Here is a 25944-nt window from a genome sequence, read left to right as displayed (position 1 = left end):
CCAAAACGCTTTAAAACCAGCAAACTTTGACCTGAGACATCGGTATCCTATCCATTAATGCTGCATGATTAATTGAATTAAGATTAAAATAGCAATATGTCCTTTAACGGCTGCGTATTAAAATAAAGGCTTAAGGTGCGTTTCAATCGACCGATAGTGGCCAGCGAAGTGGACATCACAGGATATTCAGCCATCATAAGTGAGATTCCAATCCGAAGGAAGCGTACATGTTCAGTTGGAAGGGCACTAAACATGTACATCAATACATCACTTCACACGAAGCTGAGAGGGAAATTTACCCAACAGTAATTGCGAACCATCAGAGTACTGACGTAGTTTGGCTAAAAAAAAAAGGTGTTTAAGACACTGGCATTTTAATTAAGCCTAATTTAACTGAGGTGTGCTTTCTACGAGTTGTGCGCAAGTGAAAAGCACACGAATAGCGACCGTTACATCCATTTTTATAACAATAGGTCATATAATGCTTAAGATGTGCATATTATAAAATAACCAAATAACATTTCATTTTTTATTTTAAACAGCAACTGTCATTTAACTTATGGGTTACAAGTTTAGAGAAATATATTGATTTAAATATATAACAATAACAATTAACAATAATTTAAAAAAATCGTAAGAATATACATGCGTGTATTATAAACATTTATATAGATGGATGTTAGGTAATTTATATTACATTTATATGTATATTACTTGAAACCCGAAATCTGCGCAACTCAAGCGTTGTCTGTGTTTGATGTTGCAGGGCATTCCAAATGAACTAATTTTGTCAAGTGAACTTCAACAGATATCCCCATGCTCAGCGAGTAGGGAGCTGTGAACACTGCTTAGGGCCCCTGCGAATTGGAACACAGTTCTAGTCTGCATTAAATGCTTCAGTCAGCACTGTGTGAGCAAGCGGCGCCCTCTAGCAGTCTGGATGGCATTATCCATTATAAAACTATAATCCAGAATTTAAAAGGGGGTTTTGTTCCTTTGGTTAAAACTTTTTTCTTTCCATGATGCGATTGTCATTTCCGTGGAATTGCACAACATATGCATAGTATGAATTTGTAATGTTCCATCATATACAGTACATACATGTAAAATGTGAGTTCTGTTGTTTTGAACTGTAAAAACAGAAGTGCAAAAATGTTTTAGAAGTACAAAATAACATTTTTTCATATCAATCATCATGTTATCATATACATTTTGTTTTGTATCATTATTTAATCTTTCATTGTGGTTCTCTTTTAAATTTTGGCCTGTGTTCAACAGATCCAATTCATGTTCATGTTCATCATTCAGTGTTAGAACAGTAAAAAAAAAAGCTATTTTGACACATTTTAAAGCATAAATACAAAGTAAAACATTGATCTGATGACAAAATAAGGTAAGTGGCAAAATATCGGTATCTGCTTATAGGTTTTTGTTAAAATCAGTTTTGGCCAAAAACTTTCATATAAGTGCACCCCTTAGAAAAAGTATTATACAACTCATAACTGTACTTACATAAGGTGTCGTGGGTAAGCATTTCAGTGTGGCAAAACTAGAACTATAATCTATTACAGTGTAATCAGACTGCCATTATACTGGAGACATAAAACCATGCTGAGTCACATAAACACTGTATATAAATGTGTAGTAATAGCTGACCTGTGGCATGGCTCCCTGTCCTGCAGTCTGGTTCAGGCTGACCGCACCCTGGCCCAGTCCAGCACCTGTGCCTGGAAACTGGTTCTGCATGTACTGGTTTTGTGACTGGGTCACACTGGGTTGAGCCATTCGAGGTGTTCCCTGCATACCCATCTAAAAATACAGAATAAAAATGCCAAATAAACACTTGATATTGGATCTAAAAAACTAGCAGAAATTAAATGCTGATTCTATGATAACCTGAATAACCAAGAATCTTCACAGACAAGGAAAGTTCACATTTACACTTGCGTTAAAGCTTTTAAAATACTTTTGCGTCTTCCAATCGATTAAAAGTATCTATATTACACAGTAGTGTTATCACTAACGAATTTGCCCTCAATGTCTCACACCCAGGTCATGCATAAGTTTACCTGATTGAGATTTGCTCCCATGGGCAGAGGCGGCGTTGCCCTTTGAACCATTTGCTGCTGCATCCCCACCTGAGAAAACTGATTCATCCCTGCATAGGTGAGAAAGAGATTTTGACACTGAGACAAAAACACCCTACTATTTATTCATTTACAGAGTGTCTGTATGTTTGCTTTAACTACAAGCCATTAAGTGATAAGTGTGTCATACCAGCAGGATTCTGCATTCTGTTGACCATCTGGTTTGGTCCAGGGGCTTGAAGGAGGGACAGATCTGAATGGGGACCATCTAAGAGAGATTTATTTACAAGACAATTAATTACTACTACTCCACGCAATAACAAACAGCAGCAACAGATTACAACTGTGTGTGCATTACAATGAAATTTTAAATGGCTTGTTTCCAACATTGAGGAGAATAAGGAGTTACACATACAGTGGCTACAAAAGTAAATGGACATTTTAGACACACTTGAAATTTATGAATTTCATTGCATTAAGACAACAAAATATCATACCAAGTGGCATCTGCAAACATATGCTAGACACTTTTCTTAGTCATTTTCACAATTACTTCTAACCAGCTGGTGTCAAGGTGATTTTAGTGGATGTATGAAGTCATTTCCCCTCAAGTTCACACAGGTGTCCAAGCAGAGTAACCACAGGTGTAGTTCATGACATTAACTATGAACATGTTCCACCAATGTTTGACAACCAGGTGTCTAAACAGTATATCGGTTGTTTTATAATTGAAAATTGCACTCAGTATTTTCTTCCTCACTAAAAAATGTTTTTCACCAAGAAATTAATTGCAATTAACAAAAATGAATAAATCATGAGCACTCACGTAAAATGAAGACTCAAGTCATATTTGTAACCTTACAAAAGCCGTTTATGTTAGAATCACATTACCAGCCGAACACTACTCACTTAAAGGGATAGTCCACTCAAAAATGAAAGTTCTCTCATCCTTTACTCACCCACGTCATTATAGATGTGTATGACTGACTTACTTCTGCTGAACACAAATGAAGATTTTCAGAAGAATATCTCAGCTCTGTAGTTCCACACAAAAAAGTGAATGGTGGCCAGAACTTTGAAGGTTCAAAAAGCATATAAAGGCAGCACAAAAGTAATCCACACGACTCCAGTGGTTAAATCCATATTTTCAGAATCAATATGATAGGTGTGGGTGCGAAACAGTTAAATGTTTTTAAACAGATCAAAGGCCTTTTTACTATAAATTCTCCTCCCTGCCCAGGAGGTGGCTGAATCCACAAAGAATGCGAATCACCTAAAACAAATGAATGTGGAAGTGAAAGTAAAAGGAGATTTATAGTAAAAAAGGACTTAAATATTGTTTTGTTTCTCATCCACACCTATCATATTGCTTCTTTCTAAAAATCTATATTTGTGTTCAGCAGAAGAAACAAAAATCATACACATCTGGGATGGCTTGAGGGTGAGTGAAGGATAAGAGAATATTCATTTTTGGGTTAATTATCCCTTTAATCTCAGTAACCAGCCTGTTATTGGACATTCTGAATGGCATCTGTAACTGAAAACTATTGTTTTTCAATAATGCTGCATCCAAGCCCCTAGGTGTCAGTCCAAGATTACATAAAGCAAAGAAAATACTGAGATTTGCTTGAAATGTGGGTCACCAGTCTTTGAAATAAAAATGTCACTTGACTTGATATCTTATCATCTAATGCAAAGTCTTTCATACAGCTTTTTTCAAGCTCTTTATTGTCATTGTACAAGTACAACGAAATTATTGTGAGTACATTTAAGTGTGATTTAAGTGTCCAAATACTTTGAGGTCAGAGGTGTGCAAGTATACATACTGGGCAGCTGTGCCTGATTCATGCCGGCTGGTGCTTGAGGTAGGGCACTGTTGGGCATGTTAGGCATACCCTGCTTCTGCAGTCTGGTTTTCCTCTTCTCCTCCAGCTCCTTCTGAATCTTATAAATCTTCTCTGCTAACAAGTGGTAATACTCCGCCTGAAAGAGATGCACACACTTATGAGGCAAAGACTTACGCATTCATAAAAGAGGGATGTTAAGGCTCAGCCTTGTATGAGTTATGTGAAGTAACACATAAAATGTGTGAACCACACTTCGTCCAAGTAGGACACCCCCATTCAGACAAGAACTTGTGTTGTTGTAGCACTAAACAACTCAAATTCTCGCATAAATCGTATTTCAAATTGTATTCGAATTTTAAAGACATTATTTTAGGTGGAGGAAAAAAAAAAAAAAAAAATCAACAAGACATCTGATTTTTAAAATCGATGTTTGTCTCCTATGTCCACAAGAGGGCGCAGCAAATTAATATTAACCAATCAGCACCGTGTTGCAGCGACTGTTTATTGCAAAGAACATATCTGGCTTTAAACGTGCGTAAAATGATAAAGTAAAAAGATTTAGCAAGTTCATATGCTCAAAACATTAAATATAAAATGAAACTACCACAAACTCAATCTTCATAATACCGGCGGTAGCAGTATGTTTCATTTAATACAGTTGCACGTATGTACCAAATGCTTATGCAGCGAGACGCTGATAACAGAGCAAGGCAAGGTCAAGATGCAACTGTTAACTCGAAACACTTCCATCTTTTTTTTTTTTTTTTACATTAAAGCGCTAGAAGGACATCTTTAACTATTGCATCATGTCTTGCTGTTTTTGTCAGCGTCTCATGCAGTAACGGTGCATTTTTTAGACGCTGTGTCAATTTTAAATGGAAATTCAGCCTTTAAAACGTGTCTCGAGACACCCGTGTTCGGTTTTATTCATCGCACTGTGTCGTTTTAGCCCAAGAATGTAAAATTGGTAATATGAAAGCTGTTTTGCGGACTAAGGAGCAGACTGTGGTACCGAACACGAGACTAACTGTCAGAGCTGGTCCGAGCTTGGTTGCAATGGAACTGTGGCACGGTTCGCATAAGAGAAAGCAACCTGTACTCGGGTCCGCACTTGTTCAGGAAGTATAATAACCTGCAAATGCTTTTTTAAAGATTTAACCATGACAACATCACCAGTTGCACAAAAACAGATGTGCATGTCTCCTGGACATGCATATCTGCTAAATTACGGCATGCAACACACAGAGATGCAAGTGTCACTCTGGTGTGCATAATGCCACCAAATTAATACAAAACATAGAAATACATTGACCCGCGTTGTGTTCTCCATCATGTGCTTGTTTGTGATGACAGAATAGCACCAGGTTTCGACAGAATCTGAGAGAGTCTAAAACCAGACCAACGCTGTAGGGGCCGCCAGGAACAACCGCACTAAGTATCAGACAGCAGCAAATGTGCATAGTATGAAAACCACCTAAAGGCCCATGAATAAATCATACGAAATTGGAGAACGAACAGGTATAACATCATTTAGAACTAAATCTGGCCAAAAAGAAGGTGTTTTTGAGTTCATTTCAGTGGTTCTTAACAGCTCGCCTGGGTGAACTTTCATAAACTTCTAACCGACTGCTAAAAACCTTGCTGCCATTGGTCCACGTCATCTGTAAGTGTGACCTGAAGCTTCACCTACTACTTTGTTTACATTTTCAGTCAGTATTCAATATGAACACCCCAGCGTGCAAGACTTTGTTTAATTAGCCTACAAAAGGAATCAAATCTACTCAAATACTCTCAAGTGCCCATTCACTCATGTGCCATCTGCAGCGAAAGCCAATCACACATCTGACCAAAGTAAGATACGCCTCTCTTATCATCTACAGTTTATATATTACTTCAAATCATCATCGAGTTGTTTAAAGAGCTTTTATTGACCTCATGTGTATTCTACTCCTAGACTGAGGCATTAAGTCATTGATAACACATTTCTAAGGTTTTACATGTAGTATCCTCATATTTAAATGCTCCTCTAAATGCCTCCCACAGCGGTGCGTCCGATGTCTGAATGTTCGCAAACAGTATACCGTTGTTCGGCTGTTTAGAACTTCTTTTTCCCCCTGAACGAAGAACTAAAAAGAACTTCTCTGGAAGTATATCGGGGCCTTGAGTCATCATCAGTGCTTGGCACACATCCAAAACTCGGATGCTCATTTTAGCATTTGAATGTGCATTTTTATCTTAAATTCGATTAATATTTCACACACGTAGCAACATGAGCTCATTCATTTTTAATGACAGTTTGCGACATCTGGTGACATGAGCGACGTTGACTAGCTGTGGGCGTGTTCAGCGACTTCAGAAAGCTGAGAAAAGTTTTACTTTATACAAACGAAGAGCAACTTTCAGCAGCGATTACTAATAGGAGTGAAGACGGTGTCAGTGGAGCTCACATTATCAGTCTCTTGTGAGATACTGGAGACAAGTACAGGCAAGATGGAGAAGTTTAATGTTTCTGTGAGAAATGCCACTGTTTTATAAGATTTGACTGTAATCACAAATGATATAATAAAAAAGTTATTTGTGGAAAAGAAATTGTCTGCAGTCTGAGTGAGTTTGAGTCATACATTAATAGATCGCTCATCTTGTTCATGCTATGATGCATTGAGCACTGCTGCAGTTTACATAAAAACACTCTCCCCTGCACAATGTTCATTTTAGCAACAAGAAAACGAATTCCATGTCAGATTAGAATGATATCTTAATTTTACCGGCAATATGTCTCATCTCAGTGTTTGTGATCAGAGTTTCAAAAGATATAGCCAGACGTGCAGTCCACCAATAAATTAGAGCGACAGCAGGAATGCCAAGTAGCAACTTACAGTACAAAAACTAGTGACATCAAGCAATAATGTTGCTGCAAGTGTGAACGGGGCTTCCAGAGACTAGGAATATGACGCACAAGCTGCATGGGCTACATTTATGATCCTTTTGAGCCCTTTTTAAGCTTTAAAGTGTTGCACTATCCACTGCCATTGTGCTGAAAAGATGGACCACGATTTTAAGATGCTTTTTAAAATGGTTATTATATTTCCACAGATTTTGACCGAAATATAAAAACATGAAGTGTGCATGAGTGTGTTCTTACCCTGCTGTTGGCAGATTCGTACATGTCACCCTCCACCTTGCGTGCATAAGCTACAAGATTCTCCATCCGCCGATCCTTCAGTGCTGCAAGGTCTGGAGTGGGAAAGATAGCCTGCACACTACTCACACACACAAACAGGACACATGTGAATGACAGCGCAAACAAACATGGTTTGGAATAAACAACAGACATCATCACAGCTCCTACATAAACCTGCACTCACAGTTTGTGTACAAGGTGATTGCGAAGGTCTTGTGTGATGTCTTCATGCCAACTCTTCCTCATTCCTGCAGAAGGGGGAGTGGCCGTCGCTCCAGAAGCCATATTACCAACACCTGAGCTATCATTCATCAGACTGACAGAGAGAGAGAGATCAGAGTGTTAAAAAAGTTGGTCTGACTCCAGACAGAACAATCATGGCTGCAGTGTTGGTCCACCAAGCTCCAGTGATGTTCAATACCTCTGTGCTGTCATGTTTCGGTGCATCATGCCATCTGGCAGCATTCCAGGATGCTGGTTTGACATCGTACCAACACCACCGTTCACTCCCATTGGATTCCCACCTGCTGGGACACACGGTATAAGACTTTACATACTGCAAGTAGTCATTTAGCAGACACTTAACCAAAGCAACCTATAATACACTCGTTACAGGACAAATCCTTATGAAGTGTTTTGAATGTCCCTTGCAGGGTCTGAACCTAAAACTTTTTGGTCACCATTACCATATTTAACCACTATGCAACTCCAACAACTATAAAGCTTGGTAGATGATTATTTTTTTAATTGATCTGGTGTTTCAATGAACATGTACATTTCTAGTTCTATACAAGATACACAAACAATTATGTATAAAAACAGTTTTCAAATTAATGTCAGTGGAGACTTTTATTCTCCCAAAAGATCAGTATCGGAGACTTGAAGTTTGCAGAATATCTCACCCATGTTGTTGAGCGTTCTCATGCCAGGTTGAGTGGGCACAGAGCTCTGCTGATTCTGATTGGCTGCCTGGTTGCCCTGGTAGGTGAGTCCAAGTGCAGCATACGCCCTTTCGATGGAGCTTGGGTCGATCTGACTGGGCGGGTTCAAATTTGGAGCTGAAGGCTGGCCACCGGGCAATGACCCCCCTAATGGACCACCTATACTCATACCAGCTCCGGCCAAAAGGGCTAGAGAAAGAGAGAGGCTTAAAAAAAGGATATCATCCAACAACCGTATTCAAATCCAATGAAAATAAGTCTGAGAATAGTGTTAGCTAATGGCCAGGAGTGATATTCTGTGAAATCTGTGAACTCCGACTGGCCCAAAATCTGCAAACTGGAGGTGACGGGCACTGACTTTGCCTGCTTTGCAAATCGGGGCTCAAATCTGTGTTCAAGTCGTGTGGTGTAATCTAGCTTTAAAGGAATGAGCTCAGTCGAAAGCATATGTGGCATAATGTTAATTACCACCATAAATAATTTAGACTCGTTCCTCATTTTCTTTAAAGAAAGCAAAAATCAAGGTCACAGTGAAGCACTTACAATGGAAGTGAATGGGACCAATTTCTAGAGGGTTTAAAGGCAGAAATGTGAAGCTTATAATTTTATAAAAGCACTTACATTAATTGTTCTGTTAAAATGATCTATTATTTGAGCTTTAATGTTTAAATTGCCATTTTTACGGTGGCTTCAGGGTTTACGGCGTTAAGTTGTCATGGCAACGATGTTGTAAAATTGGATGTAACAGAAGGTTAGAGAGCGATTTTATCACACTAAAATAATGTTAACACTCATATTGTTCATGTCTTGTGGTTATACTTTTGAAAAATTGAGTATTGTAACGTTTATAGACTGGCCCCATTCACTTCCATTGTAAGTGCCTCACTGTAACTTCGATTTTTGCTATTTTTAAAGAAATGGATGGATGAGTCGAAACTACTTTTTTTGTGGTAAATCAACATAATGCCACAAATGCTGGAAATTGAGCTCAACTTGTATTGAAATCAGAATATTCCTTTAAGATTCATGTGAACCTATAGGTTAAAGAGAACCATCAAGGCTATTTTCACACTTGGTTTGATGCTTGTAATGTCTTATGCAGCTCATAAGTTTAGCACGACTTGTTATGATGGATTCATGTCTCTTGGCGCTGTGCTGACGCTTAAGTCAATACTATATGTAACTGATGAACATATACCAAACATTAACTACAGTGTCTGAAGTAACTGATCCAATGTCATTATTTACAAAATGACAGTTCGAACAGTTTCAGAAAGAACAAAGATCAGATATGAAAAACAAATTGGATTTATGTGCAGTGTGAACAAAGCCCTTAAGTGTTTCTGAGTGTGAACTCACATTGCTGGTTCCTTTTGTCCCCGGCACTCTTGAGCGGCAAGCAGACGGGACAGTCGTGTCGCGTGCAGTTCTTCCAGTGAGAGATGATCTGCCTGGAGGAGGCACAGTGAGCCACTGCAGAGGAACACACACACTAGTAAGATGCCATGTCAGTGAGGGAAGATAAAATATAAACAGTGTAAAAAGGCTACTGTTTTTTGTATGTAACTTGAAAATATACAGTATGTAATAATAACTGATTCAAACAACATTTTCAGTGTTGTCACATGACCTCACTACATTACATACATAATTCAGAAAGTGGTGAGTTTCATCACAGCTCACACTTAAATACCTTTTGAATACAATTCTGTGTATTTTAAAATGTTACTTCTAAATCAAATATTGAGTCAAGGAGGATGATATCATTGTCATTTGTTACACTGGACACTGAAAGTGACATTAGTCGCGTTCACACATACAGCCTTTTCCAGAAAATGACCTACAATTTCCAGTTTAGAGGTCATGTGTGAACACGACCCATTTGATAATACTGGTCAATTCTGCACTGTCAATTTTCCTAAATGTGAAGTTGTATCATACATTTCCTTGATGGTATGTGTGAACAGCACATTTGGTACATTTTCCAGTAAAGGCAACCCAACAAATTTCCTGTTATTTACCTAGTTGCATGTGTGAACGGGGCTATTGAGAGCACTGTATTATGGGATATAGTATCTCAAGGGGTGTGCTCTGGTAAATGTAGGAGGCAAGCTATTGAGAAAATTTGCATAATGTGCACAGTATTCAGTAACAGTACTAGTATGCCATTCTGAAATGGCATTTAATGGCCACACTCACCCTGACATGATTTGCCAGCCTGACAGTGTGTCATGTGATTGAGGACGTTCTTCATGGTTCTGCAGTGGGGCAGGTTGCACTGTCGAACCTCCCCGTTGGTCTGCTCCCTGCGATGGCACTTGTGCGCGTGCAGTAACAGCACCAGCTGCTGCTGGATTAGTTTACGTTTCTCTGGGTCTGCTGCAGGTGGCGCTGCTGCCCCACCCGGCCCCGATACACCACCCACTACACCTGAGCTCTGCTATAGAGACAGAATCCATGATTTTGCAGTAGTTTTAGAGATTGCACTGTCAAGCCGATTAAATCTTTTTAAGATGTAAGCCCAAAGTATACTTCGATTTTGACGCGAACGCACAGCGTCTGCGTACAGTCGAACGTGAGCCTGTCAAATTATACTCCAGTTGACGATACGCCTATATACAGGCGTTTGGCGCATGCGCGCTACGACTGCTATGAGACGCCGGACAATTTCTCTTCAGGTGTTTAGACCCATCAAGATGTCTATATATTCCTTAAGACTCGAGTTGTACAAATGCAGGTTCCTGACCTCTTCACTCACGCGCTCTTAACGTGCATATCTACTGTTTTTGTTTTTACCTTCGTTTCGTTTACCTTCCTGTTATTTACCGGCGATTATGTCTTCTTCTAACGTTTCTTCGTGACAGCAACGGCTCAAATGTATTATTGAAACTTTGTGGATCCACCAATTCATTAAAATAATTCCAGGCGCATGCGCAGACTGCGCGTTCAAAGACGCGCGTTAGAAAAAATCTGGCTGCACACGTTCGTGCTCGAGCACTCTGCTGATGACGAGATTTGCGTCATGCGTCCTGAGCGTTCGCTTCTGACCAAAGTATACTTTGGGCTTAATATTACTAGAAAAACTTATTTTCATACTTTTTTATCACACTAAAATCATTTAAAACAATTTCATTTATCACGTTAACACATTTAATGTTTACCTCTTGTGGATATACTTTTGAGGTGTATTTTAATGTTTATGGACTTGCCCCATTCGCTTTCATTCTAAGTGCCTCACTGTAACTGCGATTTTTGCATTTTTTTTTTTTTTTTAATAAACAAGGGACGAGTCGAAATTATTTTTGTGGTAATCAACATTATGCTACAAATGTTGTTGATTGAGTTTAAAGGGATAGTTCACTCAAAAATGAAAATTATCTCATTTACTTCATGTCGTCCCAGATGTGTATGACTTTCTTTCTTCTGCTGAATACAAACAAAAAAGTATAAAAGAATATCTTGACCCTGTATGTCCATTCAATGCAAGTGAATGATGACCAGAACTTTGAAGTTCCAAAAAGCACATAAAGGCAGCACAGAAGTAATCCATAAAACTCCAGTGGTTTAATCCACGGCCATTTTCCATACAGCAGATTTACGCCCTTGAAGGGCACTGCGGGAAGGGGAGGCCACTTGAAAGTTCGTTCCAAACAGAAGAAGAGTCCTTTTACATAACTATTAGTGAAGGGTACATTCATACAGTACTTTCATGCTCCCTTTAGAGTGCCCACATCAAGAGATCTGTCCTTCAAAGGGAGTTGGGCATAGGGATGATCACTTTCAATTGGAATTCGCCCTATGTCTTCAGAAGCTATCTAATCAGTTTTGGGTGAGAACAGACCAAAATGTGACTCCTTTTTCACTGTACATCTTGCCATTGCATTCTCTAGGCACGATTATGATTTCAAGCTTGATTACACTTCCTAGTGCTTCACACATACACAGAGCACTAGATGGTGCTAGGAAGTGTAATCAAGCTTGAAATCATGATCACCAAGGAGACTGCTGTCAAAATGCACTGTGGAAAAGGAGTTTTATTTTGGTCTGTTCTCACCCAAAACCAATTGGTTCGCTTCAGAAGACACTGATTAAACCACTGGAGTTTTATGCTGCCTTTGTTCTTTTTGGAGCTTCAAAATGTTGGTCACCATTCACTTGCATTGCATGGACCTATATTCCTCTAAAAATCTTTTTGTTCAGCAGAGGACAGAAAGTCACACACATCTTGGGATGGCACGAGGGTGAGTAAATGATGAGAATTTTGGTGAACTATTTCTTTAACTTGTACTGAACCTGGAACATTTCTATCAAGATTTTATACATTTCAATTACTTTTCCAGGCCTTAAAATCACATCCTTGGTGATTTATACCCATCCATGGGTGCACACATAATGTGCACATTTATGATTTTCTGCATTGATTGTGGGAGAATATATACAGAATTCTGCAGAATTAATTAAAACATTTAAACAGAATGAAATTGAGCTGAGAGTATTAGCTACACTCTTATTTGTTGAAAATGATCGAAGTAGCCAAAACATTTACATTTTAGCTTTTTCTTATTCTACATTTATTCTAAACTCATTCAAAACACGATGGGTGGGGGATGTGTACAACTCTGTGAACGATGGCATTCATGTTTTGTGGTCAAAAATTCTCTGTGGGCAAACTTATAACCAATCGACCAACCAAAATAAAGCTGCTGGATATCTGAGGGAAAAGAAAAAAACTTCTTGTTGAAGGAAGAAAGATTTAGAGAGCAAGCGTGGGTGTGGTTTGCTATGATGTTTTCCCTGTAGTTCTCTCACCATGCCCCCCATGTTCTGCCCGTGCTGAGGTTTCTTGTCCATGTTGAACTGGTTAATGCTGTTGGGTTGAGCTGCTTTATTTTGGAGCTGGGGTCCCAGAGACTGACTCCCGCACTGAGCATACGAACTGCTGTAGGGGCTCGGAGCCCCCATCATTCCCATCTGAGAAAGAGAGAAGTAAGAAATCCATTCGATCACATAGCGGGCCAGGTTTGCAACGTGATTAAAAGACTGAGTTTAAAAGTATGACAGAACAAGTGTTGTGAAGACCCAAAGAAATCATAATTGGGAGTTTTGTGGCTTTTAGCCTATATCTATGAGCTCTGAAGCTTTATTTTCTAGTTTACTCCTAAAAGTAGGGATGTCGCAATACCATTTTTTTGAGAACGAGTACGAGACCGATACCTGGTTTTTTAAATGTTTTTCTGAATTCCATATGAACAAGTTATTTCAATTTTATTCATCAAAATAGTGCAGGGGCCGACAACCTATGGCACGCGGAAGGGTAATCACTGGCACGCCAGCAACGGCGAGAGAGAAGGAGACTATTTTATTTAAATAAATTCCACACTTGCATTCCAATCTACATCTTGATGTAACCCTTCCTCATGATCACGCAGCGTGTTTTCATCAGCTGAATGGGAGGCTAAACAAAAAGTTAAAATGTGACGAGACTGCAGTATACACAACAGACTCGCACATCATGAGCCGGCAGCACTTCACGTTCAGTTAATCGCGCGAGTAAACGCACCCGCTTTGCTTTGGTCAGGCTACGCAGATGACAGCCTACATTCAGTGTTTCATTTGTTTCTTTTTGCTTTCAGAACAACACGTCATGTAATAAGGAAAACACCACTATTAATCCTTGAGATTTCCAACCCAGCATACAGGTACACCCTCCTTAAACCATGGTCACATTCAAAACTACATTAAACGATTAAAAGAGAAAACATAAAACATAAAAATCTGAATCTATTCAAAATATAAATTAAACCTGGAAATAAAGTTTTAAGATTTTGCAGGTGCGATTCATCGAAAAGGGCTAAATAGTCGATCGGCTTGTGACGCGTGAATGGCTTGCACACGCAGCGAGAGTCTCGTCACATTTTAATAGTGTTTAGCCTCCTATTCACTGATGAAAACACACTGCATGATCATGAGGAAGGATTACATCAAGATGTAGATTGGAATGCAGGTGCGAAAAACTTCATATAAATAAAATAGCCTGCTCCTCTCTCACTGTTGCTTGCGTACTAGCGCTAATGGCGCAGCCATTGACCAGGAAAATAAAAAATGGCACTACATGTCAAAAAGGTTGCTACCTCTGAAACAGTGTCTAAATAAATTAAATTCATCAAAACTTAAATGAAAATTGAAAAATTAATTTTCAACATAATATTGTATTATTTTTAACAAATGAAGCGCTTTTATACAGAACTCCAATGTTGTTTTTGGATTGTGCTGTGGAGTTATTTTTGTAAAATAAAGTGCTATATAACAGAGCATCACAGATGTGAGATATTGCTTAAATCTAATACATATACTATTGATTTGTCATTATTAGTAGTAGTAGTAGTAGTAGTAGTGAATATTAGACGCTAGAAGTGCTATATTTCTGTTGTCCTTTTTTCATTTAAATTGTGCTTTTATTTTGGCAGAAGCTTTTATTTTGGAGAGAAGCTCTTTCTATTTCTGTGTGTTTTTAACGGTAGCTTCTCACCTCCGGAAAAGCAGGTCACTGTGTGACAAACCCTGCATTCCAATCGGGATAAATCAGCCTCCGAAGGGCACTTAAAAGGGAGAACAATGATAGCCATACTGTAAGATCGCTTCAAACAGAAATAAAATTACTTAAAAAGTGAGTTCCGAATGAACGTTATTTTTGAGCTACACACCTTTCAGCCATCCTAAGATCTCACAGTGGATGGTAAAGTCTTTGAAGGGAATAGGGCAAAGGGAGGATCACTTCTGAATGGGAAACTCCCCTAAAGTTATCCTTAAACTGCACAAGGCTGCTTTTTAATTAAATAAATATGTAGTCTGTATGTGCCTTGTGCTACAAAGTGAATTAGCGCTCTGCTCGCTGTCATCTGCAGCAAACAGAAAGTGTGATGCTAATGATGGTGTGTTCCGTGTATGAGCCAAGGAGCTCTAAAAGGTTGGAGTACTTTGTGTCTTTATGTCAGCACAACACCGCCTCCACGCATTCACTCACATTTGAAGTGCGCAGCACATGCAAACTATATATTTATCTCTTTAAATCACACAAAATTTGCAGTTTAATAATAACACTAGGACATAATGTGATCTTAATTTGTGCGCTGAATGGTTACTGAATGACATTCGCACATCAGACTGTATCGGTTTTTGGTCTCGGAGCATTTTTACAAGCTCAAGTACAAGTAGATGAGCGTGGTATCGGACCCGATTCCAAAACCAGTATCAGTATACTGTATACCCTATATAGGGACAGTCCTATCTAAAATGTTACAATCTCTGGGATCACAGACCAAACATATTGATGGCTCATCTTGCACTATACAGATTTCTGTCCAATCAGATACTCTACAAAGAGAACGTCCTAATACCACCTGCAACCGATTAGCAAGTAGCTGTAGCCTAAATGGAGGTTCATGGTGTAAACTAAAGGCTACAAAAAAAATAAATAAATAAATAAAAAAACAAGACAGTAAACATCAGTAGCCTAACTTCATTCTGACTATTTGACATTCATGTTACTATTTTGAATTCATCTTATATAGGCCTATACATTATTATTGGAACTGTGGTATCACAGCAAAGTATCTATTCCTCAAAAACACAAACAACTGCAAAACAGCGCTGTCAAGAAGGACCCAGCAAAAAAAAAAAAAAAAAAAACTCATTCCCTCTTTTTTCTGCCCATTTCCTGCTGTCCAGGTTGTGCAATCGCCTTTGAATCAACAAAATGGTGCGCACAGTTCCTCGTAAGAGAAGGTTTTTCAAATGGAGATCAGTTTCAAAATAGAGAAACACATCTCACATCCGAACAGCCACAGAAACACCAAGTTCACTCATATTTTTATGTATTCACCTCAATGGTATATTTCCCCTTATTAGTCTACTACACTACTTGATATCTACAACAGCCCTATGAGGAAAAGAAAAACAGGACATCAAATAATTGCATTTCTAATAGAGTGGAATGGAATGCCGTCACACAAAACTGCTTCATGTATCAGGACAGTGACACCCTAAATGTCCTTATGGAAAAAAATCTCACAAAAAATTCATAAATTCTGAGAACTTTCACTAAAATTCCCTCCAAAGCAGCTAAACCTTTAAGTCTGGGTCCACGTGACTGACAGGTGTATGAAAGCCTCAAGACATCAACACTTTGTTCTATGCTTTTAGACCCCATTTAAACCTGGTATTAAGATTTCGGGTGATTTGATCACAAGTGGCCAGTGTTAGATACAGGTGTGAATGGGGTTAAAAATGTTTTGTGATCAGATCACAAAAACCACATACGGGAAATAGTCAAAAACGCATGTGACATCACATCAAATTTGTGGTGTAAACTCCATCTGTCCTGAATGCATCCCGGACAGCAGACTGAATTTCAAATGCATCTGGTAGAAACAGCATGCTGGTTTTATTCTTTCACCACTTTTTTTGCAGTTTATCATCATGCAGTAGCACACTGACATAGTGACTGATGTATGTTGTCATGAAATCAGAGATGCTCCCCTTGAAATCTGATCACAAATGGTCACAGGAGACAGTAGTGCCATATTTGATTTTTGATTTTAATAAAAACGAGACTGTGAAGGATAGACATACACTCTCTTCAATGGGTTGTACTGTTGTTTAAAGTGTTTTGGATCATTGCGCTGACAAAAAATGTTTTCCAAGAAATTTCAGTTGACACAAAACTCCAAAAAACATTAATTGAGGGGAAAAAAAAGATGTGATCTACGAGCTTTGAAATGTGGAGAGTTCACAGGATGCATGAAAGCCAACGTCTGCCAAACACAATTATGTTGACAGTTATTTTAATGTTCAAAAAGCCAAGTGAGCCCCGACAGTAAAAATTTAAAAATATAATCACAAACAGGCACGAAACAGCAAACAAGCGAGTGGATTATCTACTGGGTGGCTTTTTGGGGGGGGTGAAGTATTCCTCATACGAACACACAGAATCACTTTCATTGTTATTATACTGATATGTAACAGGCCCATTTTATGCATTACCTTGTTCACTACTCCTGGTTGCTGAGGTCTCATTGCCGCCTGTGCCATCTGCTGCCCCGCATTCTGTTGCTGCAGGGAATCCGGCAACATGTTCCCATTACCAGCCATGCCCGTGTTCATGTTCACATTAGCATAGCCCATTCTGGGGGCACCGTTCATCACTTGCCCACCCATCATGCTTTGTGGCTGTCCGTTTCCTTTCTGGGCTCCCATCATGACCCGGTTCATGCTCACCATGCCAGGCTGTGGCATCATGCCAGGCTGCTGCTGCTGTGGGCCACCCAGTCCTTGGGTGACAGGGCTGCCTCCCAGACCTCCCATCATCCCCAGGGAGGGCGTGTTTCCGGGGGTGGAGGTGGACGGAGGGCCGCCAGGGCGGAGGAGCTCAGAGAGGTGCTTGTGTTTGGCTGCAGTGTCCTGGCCTGAGCTGCCCAGGGGTCCCGACATCCCTCCACCCAGACTGGTGTGCAACTGGTCCATGCCATTAGGAAGGCCCAGGTCGGAGGAGTTAATGAGCTCGTCAGGGAGATCATGCTCCAGGTCAAACAGAGAGCCAAAATCTAAGACAGAGAAAAAGAGACTTAAATTAGAGTGTGACTGAAAAAAAATTACACATAATTAGCTGTATAACAGAATAATGATGAACTGCCCAAGGTGACTCAACACACCATCCACAAAACAAAAACAAAAAGAGACAGACCTCTCCCAAACACTACTAGTGGTCGACTGATATGGGTTTTTCAATGGCTGATGCAATATCTAAAGTAGAGTAATGTTGCTGATGGAAAATGTCAAATATACATCACTATTTCCTGCGCCACTATTCTAAATATATACAATGGCAGGGTAAAAGAAATTCTATTTTAGAGAATCTGTGAGTTTACAGTCATTCCATATAAATGGCCTAGTCAAAATTATACAAAACAAGATGATAAATAGACACACCTTTCTATTACGTTGTCTTAACTTGCTGCACACAAGAAAAAACATGCATCGCAATCAGTGTAGTCCGATTCGTAAACAAATTATTCTTTTAACCAGTTCTTTTAATGAATCAGTCAAAAAGACTCAAGTTATAGTTTTGAAATAGTCTAAAGAATTACTCACTGAATCTGTCAGATCCATCCGAATCTGTACACATTCACAAAGTTTTGTTGCGATAAATGGTACTTTAATTTAAAACAAAAAACACGCTTCCACACTGCAAAAAAATAATTCTGAAGGAAATGTATCTAAATATTTATAACATATACACAATATTTACTCCAAATTCGCAACAATTATTTTAAAATGCTATTTTTTTATTGACACGGCTGTCTGTAGGTTTTGAAACAGACACAAGGATAAACAAACAGCCAAGCGGGTATGGTTACCAATGCCGATAATCTCAAAATGGCTAAACATCTGCCAATTTGCTGGTCAGATCGATATATCGGTTCTTCACTAGACTCTACGGCACTACACTGACCAAAGTGAAATTGGGCAATTGTCACCTCTACTACAGAATTTTGCACCTGATGTGCGCAGTTCTCATGACGAGTGAGACACTGAGATTATCGGTTAATGCAGAAGCTTACAGGAGAGCTATATGCAGTAGAATCGGTGTGCATGTCCAATGGTTCTTACTAATAAAAAACACATGGCACATGTTAACAATAGACAAATGGTGGGACAAAATGGGGGCATTTATGATGCAATGACAGGTCCTTATAAATGCAACGTACTCTAAATATGAAGCAAGAAAGCAAACTTTTATGTGTGGTCTACATAGTAGTGATAAACCGATATATCGGCCAGTTAATCATCTGATATTTGTCTATTTTGAGATTATCTGCATTAGCCGATAACTGTGCCCGCTTGACTGATTAACGGTGACAATGATGCCAGCGTCCATTACAAAATTCAAAATGACCACCTTGACAATGGATAGAGCACATTATCGGTTTTCAAATATTTTTTCCCCCTTAATATGGAGTAAATATTGTACAAAATAAGGATTTATTTAGATTTAGCAATCTTATGTAATTTTTTTTTTTTTTTTGCCATCATTAAGAAATATACAGGTCACTGGTCACTCTGCTCTCTAGATATCGGTATTAACCATTGAAAACAGATATCGGTAATGCGCCAGCGCCACTTAATTAATGTAGCAATATCACCATATTCTGCTTACTAGCCACTAAAGACAGATAGGTAGCGGAGTTAAAGAGACAAAATAAAGACCACTTGTTTGTCTACTGTTTAGTGCTAAACCAGTACACATTTTGCATGCTTAAAAGTATCAAAGTGTTCCAGACTTCATTCTCAACCATGTCCGCAAAGCGACGTGATTTATAACGTGTGCATATCGAGTTTTCCTTGTATGCACCAACTCCTGACAAGTTAAAAATGCATCACTTCGTAAACCTTTGACGCCAATCTCAGTCTGTAAGGCAAGCTCTCGACATCTCACAACGACGCACTAAACAAGACAAAAGTTTTTGTGTAACACACACCCGGAAAACGATGCAAATCAAAATGCCCTCGCACAATCAGTAATGTAACACACCTCATCAACTTCAAATGAAAACAAGGAGCTAATTAGCCAGCTAGCTATCTTGCTAAGTTAATACAATGCCGGGCAATGATGCAAACAAACAAAAAACAAAAGAAAGGTCTAAAACGCAAGTCGAGTGTTTATGTGTGTGTGTGTGTGTTTGTGTATGTGTGAATGTGTGTGTGTGTGTCTCATGCATGCACGCGAACGGTGGCAGTGTGCCGCAGGCGCGACACTCGCCGCACACCGTAGCGCGTGAACATTGTTATTTACCGTTTCCATCGCTCGCGGAGACCGACAGAGCCGGGGAAGACAATTTAGGCCTCTTAGCTGTAGGCGGACCGGAGTCCAGCACATTATCGGCCATAGTTTTCCTCCAATGTTAATGTTCAAGCATATAGCCCTTCCTGTGGAGTCTCAAGCCGATGTGTAAACGTTCACGAGCTCCGGACGGATTCCCGTTTCCTTTTCATGGAACGATGCGTGCAATGCAATGCCAGACTCGTCCACAAAATTCTCTCGATTCGATATTCAGCCCTCCTTTCTTTCTGTCTTTTCGATTTTTTTTCCCTTCGCTTCAGTTCCTCAAAGTAGCCTATATTTCAGAATGTAGGAGGCTAAAGGGAGGGACAGACGGTCATGCAAGCTCGCCGCAAACTCACGTAGACTCCTGGGCGACTGAGCAATATTCCCGAGATTTATCCTCGTTGCTTGCATCCGTCTTTTCCGCCATTGTCGGCGGCGAACTGAAGTGTTGGGCTTTTTTTAAGGCGTTGTGTACGAGACGATGAGGAACTCTCTCCGGTGTGACTTCATGCAATGTTTATGAGAAAACACTAAGATTCAGCAGTATGTCTCTCTTTGCTTTATAGTATGTGCAATTGTCACCGTGCATCACTCTTACTTATAGGAAGGAAGATTAAAAGTCCATCAGACTCCTTAAAATGGACATAAATGTATTAATCTCCTTCATCAATGTCTTTATTTCCTCTCAAATAATGAAAATGGGGTAGATAACAATAAATACTTGAAGAATGGTCAATTGCAAAGGACTTTTTAAATGTAAGCAATCGTATGCATGTAAGCGTTAGTGTATCCTTTCATCCTTGAAATAGCCCAAAAGAAGTCTTGTGCACAAACTCTTTGCAGAATAAATAACATAGGTGCAAACACTTGAGAGAAAATGTGCACAAACGAGATTGAAACGAGTTTGCAAGCGCGAGTTAATAATTTAGGTTATCACAAAGAATTTGCATATTTCCTCAATAGTGTCCAATGTTTGTTTTTTTCTTTCAAAGTGAAAGGTGACCAGTTAATTTTTTTATTGCGTTCGTGCACGCGTGCATTCACATCTGAATACGGCTCGTGCGCCCTTCTGCGTGAATTTGTCCAGTGCACGAGCTCAGGGGGGGTTAAAACTGTTTGCAGAAAATCTCTGACCATTGCTTCAAGAGAGCACGACCACTATGCACTGCGCACACTGTATAGTCCATATTTTCGATAGGCTTGTGCATGCAAAATGCAAAGAAATAAGTCAAAAGTGGGTGTCTGATGCACAGAAGAACGTGTATCCAATTGGGGATGTTTTCTTGCAATCGTGCAGTTTGCGTGTGCACAAAATGAGAATTAAGTAAAGTTGTAGATTTTCTGCTCAATGCATATGCATGTACTGAAATGCACAGACAAATCGAGCAAATATAAGTATGTGTCACTGCATTAAGATCCAGCAAGGCTTGCAGAGCATTACAAATCCACCAGCAGTGGAGTCGAAAATGGAATAAACCGAATCGAGGTGGGCTTCAGTAATATTTCGGGTCTGAAGCATCTGCCGATCCGGGTGATATTGCCAGCTGCACCCCCCAAAATCTGGGGGTCCTCAGACCCCTTTCACAGGCTTTGTGATGCTGTGAACCCCCCTGCGCGTTCATCCCTTTTAAATTTCTCTCTTTGCCTGCACAGTTCCTGCTATTTTCCCCACTTTCAGTGTCGTCCACCGGCAACCGGCGATGCAATTTCACCGTTTTCCCCACTTCGTCTCGAGGATGTTTTTGCCGCTGTTATTTCCCTTTTACCCTGATGGGCTTCTCTTCGTTTAAATGTATTGCCCTCTTCCGCCTCTCCGCCTCGTTTAAAAAAAAAGAAAAGGAAAACCAGTCCGTTCTTTGATTTTTACACGGGATAATCTATAATCTCCCTCCGTCTTCTTTCGTTAATCGTCTGGTCTGTTTTCTCCGGTGTGGTTCCGTAAGAACGGAGCCGCAACGCTGCCGGCGGCGCTCAGAGTCGCAGTGGTCGGCGCTCGAGTGGCTTTTTTTCGGTCGCTCGTGCCTCTTCACTCTCTCCGCACAAACAAAATGGCGGCTTGTTGTTTCTACTCTTCTGGCTTGGGGGAGGGAAGGTTGGAGGTGCAGTAACATTAGTAAAGGGGGGTGGAGGGAGAGATGGCGATCGGGATTTCCCGGACAGTGCCGTTTCCGTACTCTTTCGGAATTGCAACTCGTCTGGGCGGGTACGAGAGGCTCCGGCATCATCTGATGATGGAGTCGATAGTTAAATGATGCTCACAGAGTAGTACTGTCAGTTGATTAGGAAAATGTTACTTGGCATCTCATTTAAAGGGACTTGGGTTCCCCTTTGAGAGACCTGGGGGTCAAGTGCCTTGTTCAAGGGCTCATTAGCTATAGAAGCAAGAACAAGCAGCGGCAGTGCCTCAAAACCTAGTGAGCTTCCTACATAGACAGCATTTTTGGGGCATCATAGGTATGTTCCTAGTCAGCTCAGCTCAAAAATGTCAAAACAGCAAACTAACCACCTAGACAGCATTTTTAGGCATCATAAGCATATTCAGTGCTAGCTCCAGTCCCGGTACTAAGATGCAATCTTTGGTGGGGCACTTGTACATTTGGGGGGGTGGGGGCCAAGTGATCCTTGATGTTCATGTCAGTCAGGGCGGGGGCATAAGAAGTTGGGGGGGGGCTTGAGGAAAATCTAGGAGGGCAATGACCCGGCCATGGCCTGCTCAGTTCAAAAACCTCAAAACCTGGCTGCCTACATAGACAACATTTTTGGTCATCATAGGCATGTTCTGAGTCAGTTCAACTCAATTCAGTTCCATTGAGCCAACATAATTTAGTTGGATTAGGTCAAATTAATGTACTTAAGTATTATTTACTCAACTTTATTAGGTTCGTCAAACTCAATTAACTAATGTTTATATAATATATTTTCTTATGTTGGCCCAACATCATTTTATTAATCATTTGGAAATGGAAATCCCATTTCATCAATGATACATTAACACCGCAAGTAGTGTTTATGTAGTCCCAACTCAAATGGATTAAGTAAACTTTTATTTTGCAAATTTAAATGGATAGAACGCAATGAAATCAAGTTGTGACAAAATGTTCTAGAATTGTGTTGCTTTAGTTTATTTTAATTAAGTAAATTGAACAAGCAGCAAAAATACTTTTTTAAGTGTAGCTGCCTACATAGACAATATTTTTGGGAATCATAGTTTTGAGTCAGTTGAACTCAAAAACCTCAAACCTAGTTAGCTGCCTACCTAGACTACCTTTTTGGGCGTCATATATGCATAAAAAACTTCGGACCTAGAGAGCTACTTAGACTGAATTTCTGGGTATCATTGGCATCAAAACCTAGTGAGTTGCCAACATAGACAGCATTTTGGGGGTGTTCTGAGTCCATACAGCTTTATATATATATATATATATATATATATATATATATATATATATATATATATACACTACCGGTCAAAAGTTTTGAAACACTTGACTGAAATGTTTCTCATGATCTTAAAAATCTTTTGATCTGAAGGCGTATGCTTAAATGTTTAAATTAGTTTTGTAGACAAAAATATAATTGTGCCAACATATTAATTAATTTCATTATAAATCTAAAATTTAATAAAAATTTTTTTTTTTTTTTAAGTTTTTGAAATTGATGACTTGGACCAAATAATAAAGAAAAGCAGCCACTATGTGCCCAGCATAGATGGAACTCCTTCAATACTGTTTAAAAAGCATCCCAGGGTGATACCTCAAGAAGTTGGTTGAGAAAATGTCAAGAGTACATGTCTGCAAATTCTAGGCAAAGGGTGACTACTTAGAAGATGCTAAAATATAACACAGTTTTGATTTATTTTGGATTTTGTTTAGTCACCACATAATTCCCATTGTTCCATTTATGTTATTCCATAGTTTTGATTACTATTATTTTTCTAAAATGTGAAAAAAAAATAAAATAAATACAAGTTAAGATCAATTGGCAGCATTCGTGGCATAATGTTGATAAGCACAAAAATTAATTTAAACTTGTCCCTTCTTTTCTAAAAAAAAAAAAAAAAAGCAAAAATCGAGGTTACAGTGAGGCACTTACAATGAAAGTGAATGGGGCCAATCCGTAAACATTAAAATACTGGTTTAAAAGTATAGCCACAAGATGAAAACAGTATGTGTGTTAATATGATTTTAGTGTGGTAAAATCGCTTACTAACTTTTCCTGTGTAAAGTGATAGCCAATTTTACAACTTCGCTACTATTACGACATTATGCCGTAATCCTAAAACAACCATAAAATTGCAGATTTAACCCTTAAACGCATACCTCAGGACTTTAGTGACCCTTCATTCTACCCCCTGTACCCCATCCACTGGAGTTGTGCCCACACCTTTTTAGTATTCCTCAATCTCTGGCTGAGTTCGGAATGGCATACTACCATACTACTCTTACTATTTCTGCCATAGATAGATATGGTAGAAGTAGTAGTAGTAGTATGGGTAATATGCCATTCAGAACTCAGCCTCTCTCTTATAAATAGTGTATCACACAAAAAGAAAAAATTGCAGTTTAAAATGTAATACTTAACTGGAGCAAGTCCTGTAAAATGTAGACCTCCCAAGTTTAGTTGGATCACCCTGAGGTATTTAAAGAAAACCCTATGAGAGGAGCAGAGACTCATTCTGGTATCAAAAGTTTATAGGGTCATTAGAGACCCTAGGTATGTAATAGTGTTGTGTTTTTTTTTTGTTGTTTTTTTGTTTTTTGTTTTTTTACACTTCCATAAATTATATTTTTATGATTATTTCATATTTAAGTTTACTATCACAGGATATGTATTTCTTTGTTTATTACAAGAGAAATAATTACTATATTCATACAAATAAAAACTGTATCACGTTGACTTTCTGTGCAACAGTGTATTATCAACAGTGGTGAATTATCTGTATCCCATATGCGTGTACACATACATATTTTACATGCTATTTTGTACTCAAGGTGGTGCAGTTGTTTCAGTGATTGACTTGATTTACATTTGACGAAGAAGCAACATGGAAGTAAACTACAGCAAGTGTAACACATGAACAGTATGATTTGGCTATTGTCATGTGGGTGTGCTATTGAAATTCTGTAAGTTGTGCATCTATTTAGACTCAATAAGTGCCTGAGAAAATGTGTAGCTTATATTTAACTTGTTTGTAGTATATATGTATCTTATGTGTAATGTGTAGCTCAATATGTGTTTGACAGGCAGTTACGTCTTATGACATTTCAGTGTGAAAGTAATGAATCCTGTTCTAGGGTTGTCCTGATTTGTTGCATCATCATCAAAAGACCTGAATATGTGTTTGGTGAAATTCCCATGCATTTAAGGGTTAAACAACTTTACAGCTCAAATAATACACAAGGTTTAACAGAAAAATTTGTTTTCATCAAATTATAAGCTTCACATTTCTGCCATTAAACTCTCCAAGAATTGGCCTCACTCTGTTCTTGTAAGTGCCTCACTGTAACCTTGATTTTTGCAATAAATTCGAATAAATTTTTTGTGGTAATCAATATTATGCCACAAATGCTGTCGAGTGAGCTTAAAGGAATAGTTCACCCAAAAATGAAAATTCTCTCATCATGTACTCACCCTCATGCCATCCCAGATATGTATGACTTTCTTTCTTCTGCTGAACACAAATTAAGATTTTGAGAAGAATATTTCAGCTCTGTAGGTCCATACAATGCAAGTGAATGGTGGCCAGAACTTTGAAGCTCCAAAAAGCACATAAATGCAGCATAAAATATCCCATGTGACTCCAGTGATTAAATCCATATTGACATCAGCGGTCTTCTTGGTGATCATGGTTTCAAGCTTTATTACACTTCCTAGTGCTCTGTGCATGTGTCAAGCACTAGGAAGTGTAATCTAGTTTGATATCATCATCGTGCCTAGAGACTGCAATGGCAAGATATAAAGATGTAAAAAGGAGATATATTTTGGTCTGTTCTCACTCAAAACC

General features: G+C 39.1%; 1 protein-coding gene across 9 annotated transcripts in view; it reads right to left on the bottom strand.

The window, feature by feature from the left end:
- LOC127451390 (histone acetyltransferase p300-like) overlaps positions 1–22075 on the bottom strand; it is a 51973-nt gene extending 29898 nt beyond the window's left edge. For 5 of the 9 annotated variants that reach the window (XM_051716064.1, XM_051716069.1, XM_051716067.1 and 2 more), the window contains exons 1-13: positions 19908–22075; positions 17099–17658; positions 12866–13027; positions 10256–10496; positions 9416–9529; positions 8018–8245; positions 7537–7642; positions 7300–7431; positions 7077–7194; positions 3914–4070; positions 2278–2355; positions 2070–2158; positions 1657–1809 (exon numbers count right to left, since the gene is read on the bottom strand). In XM_051716064.1, the coding sequence (XP_051572024.1) occupies positions 1657–1809; positions 2070–2158; positions 2278–2355; positions 3914–4070; positions 7077–7194; positions 7300–7431; positions 7537–7642; positions 8018–8245; positions 9416–9529; positions 10256–10496; positions 12866–13027; positions 17099–17658; positions 19908–20001 (2232 nt within the window). In that variant the 5' untranslated portion in view covers positions 20002–22075. The remainder of the gene's footprint in view (positions 1–1656; positions 1810–2069; positions 2159–2277; positions 2356–3913; positions 4071–7076; positions 7195–7299; positions 7432–7536; positions 7643–8017; positions 8246–9415; positions 9530–10255; positions 10497–12865; positions 13028–17098; positions 17659–19907) is intronic. The other 4 variants (XM_051716065.1, XM_051716073.1, XM_051716072.1 and 1 more) reach the window with 2 other exon arrangements.
- Positions 22076–25944: the final 3869 nt, after the last annotated feature.

Source organism: Myxocyprinus asiaticus, chromosome 14 (genome assembly GCF_019703515.2).
Source record: "Myxocyprinus asiaticus isolate MX2 ecotype Aquarium Trade chromosome 14, UBuf_Myxa_2, whole genome shotgun sequence".
Lineage (NCBI taxonomy): Eukaryota > Metazoa > Chordata > Actinopteri > Cypriniformes > Catostomidae > Myxocyprinus > Myxocyprinus asiaticus.
Note: the sequence above shows the minus strand (reverse complement) of the source record. Positions and strands in the feature narration are given on the sequence as shown.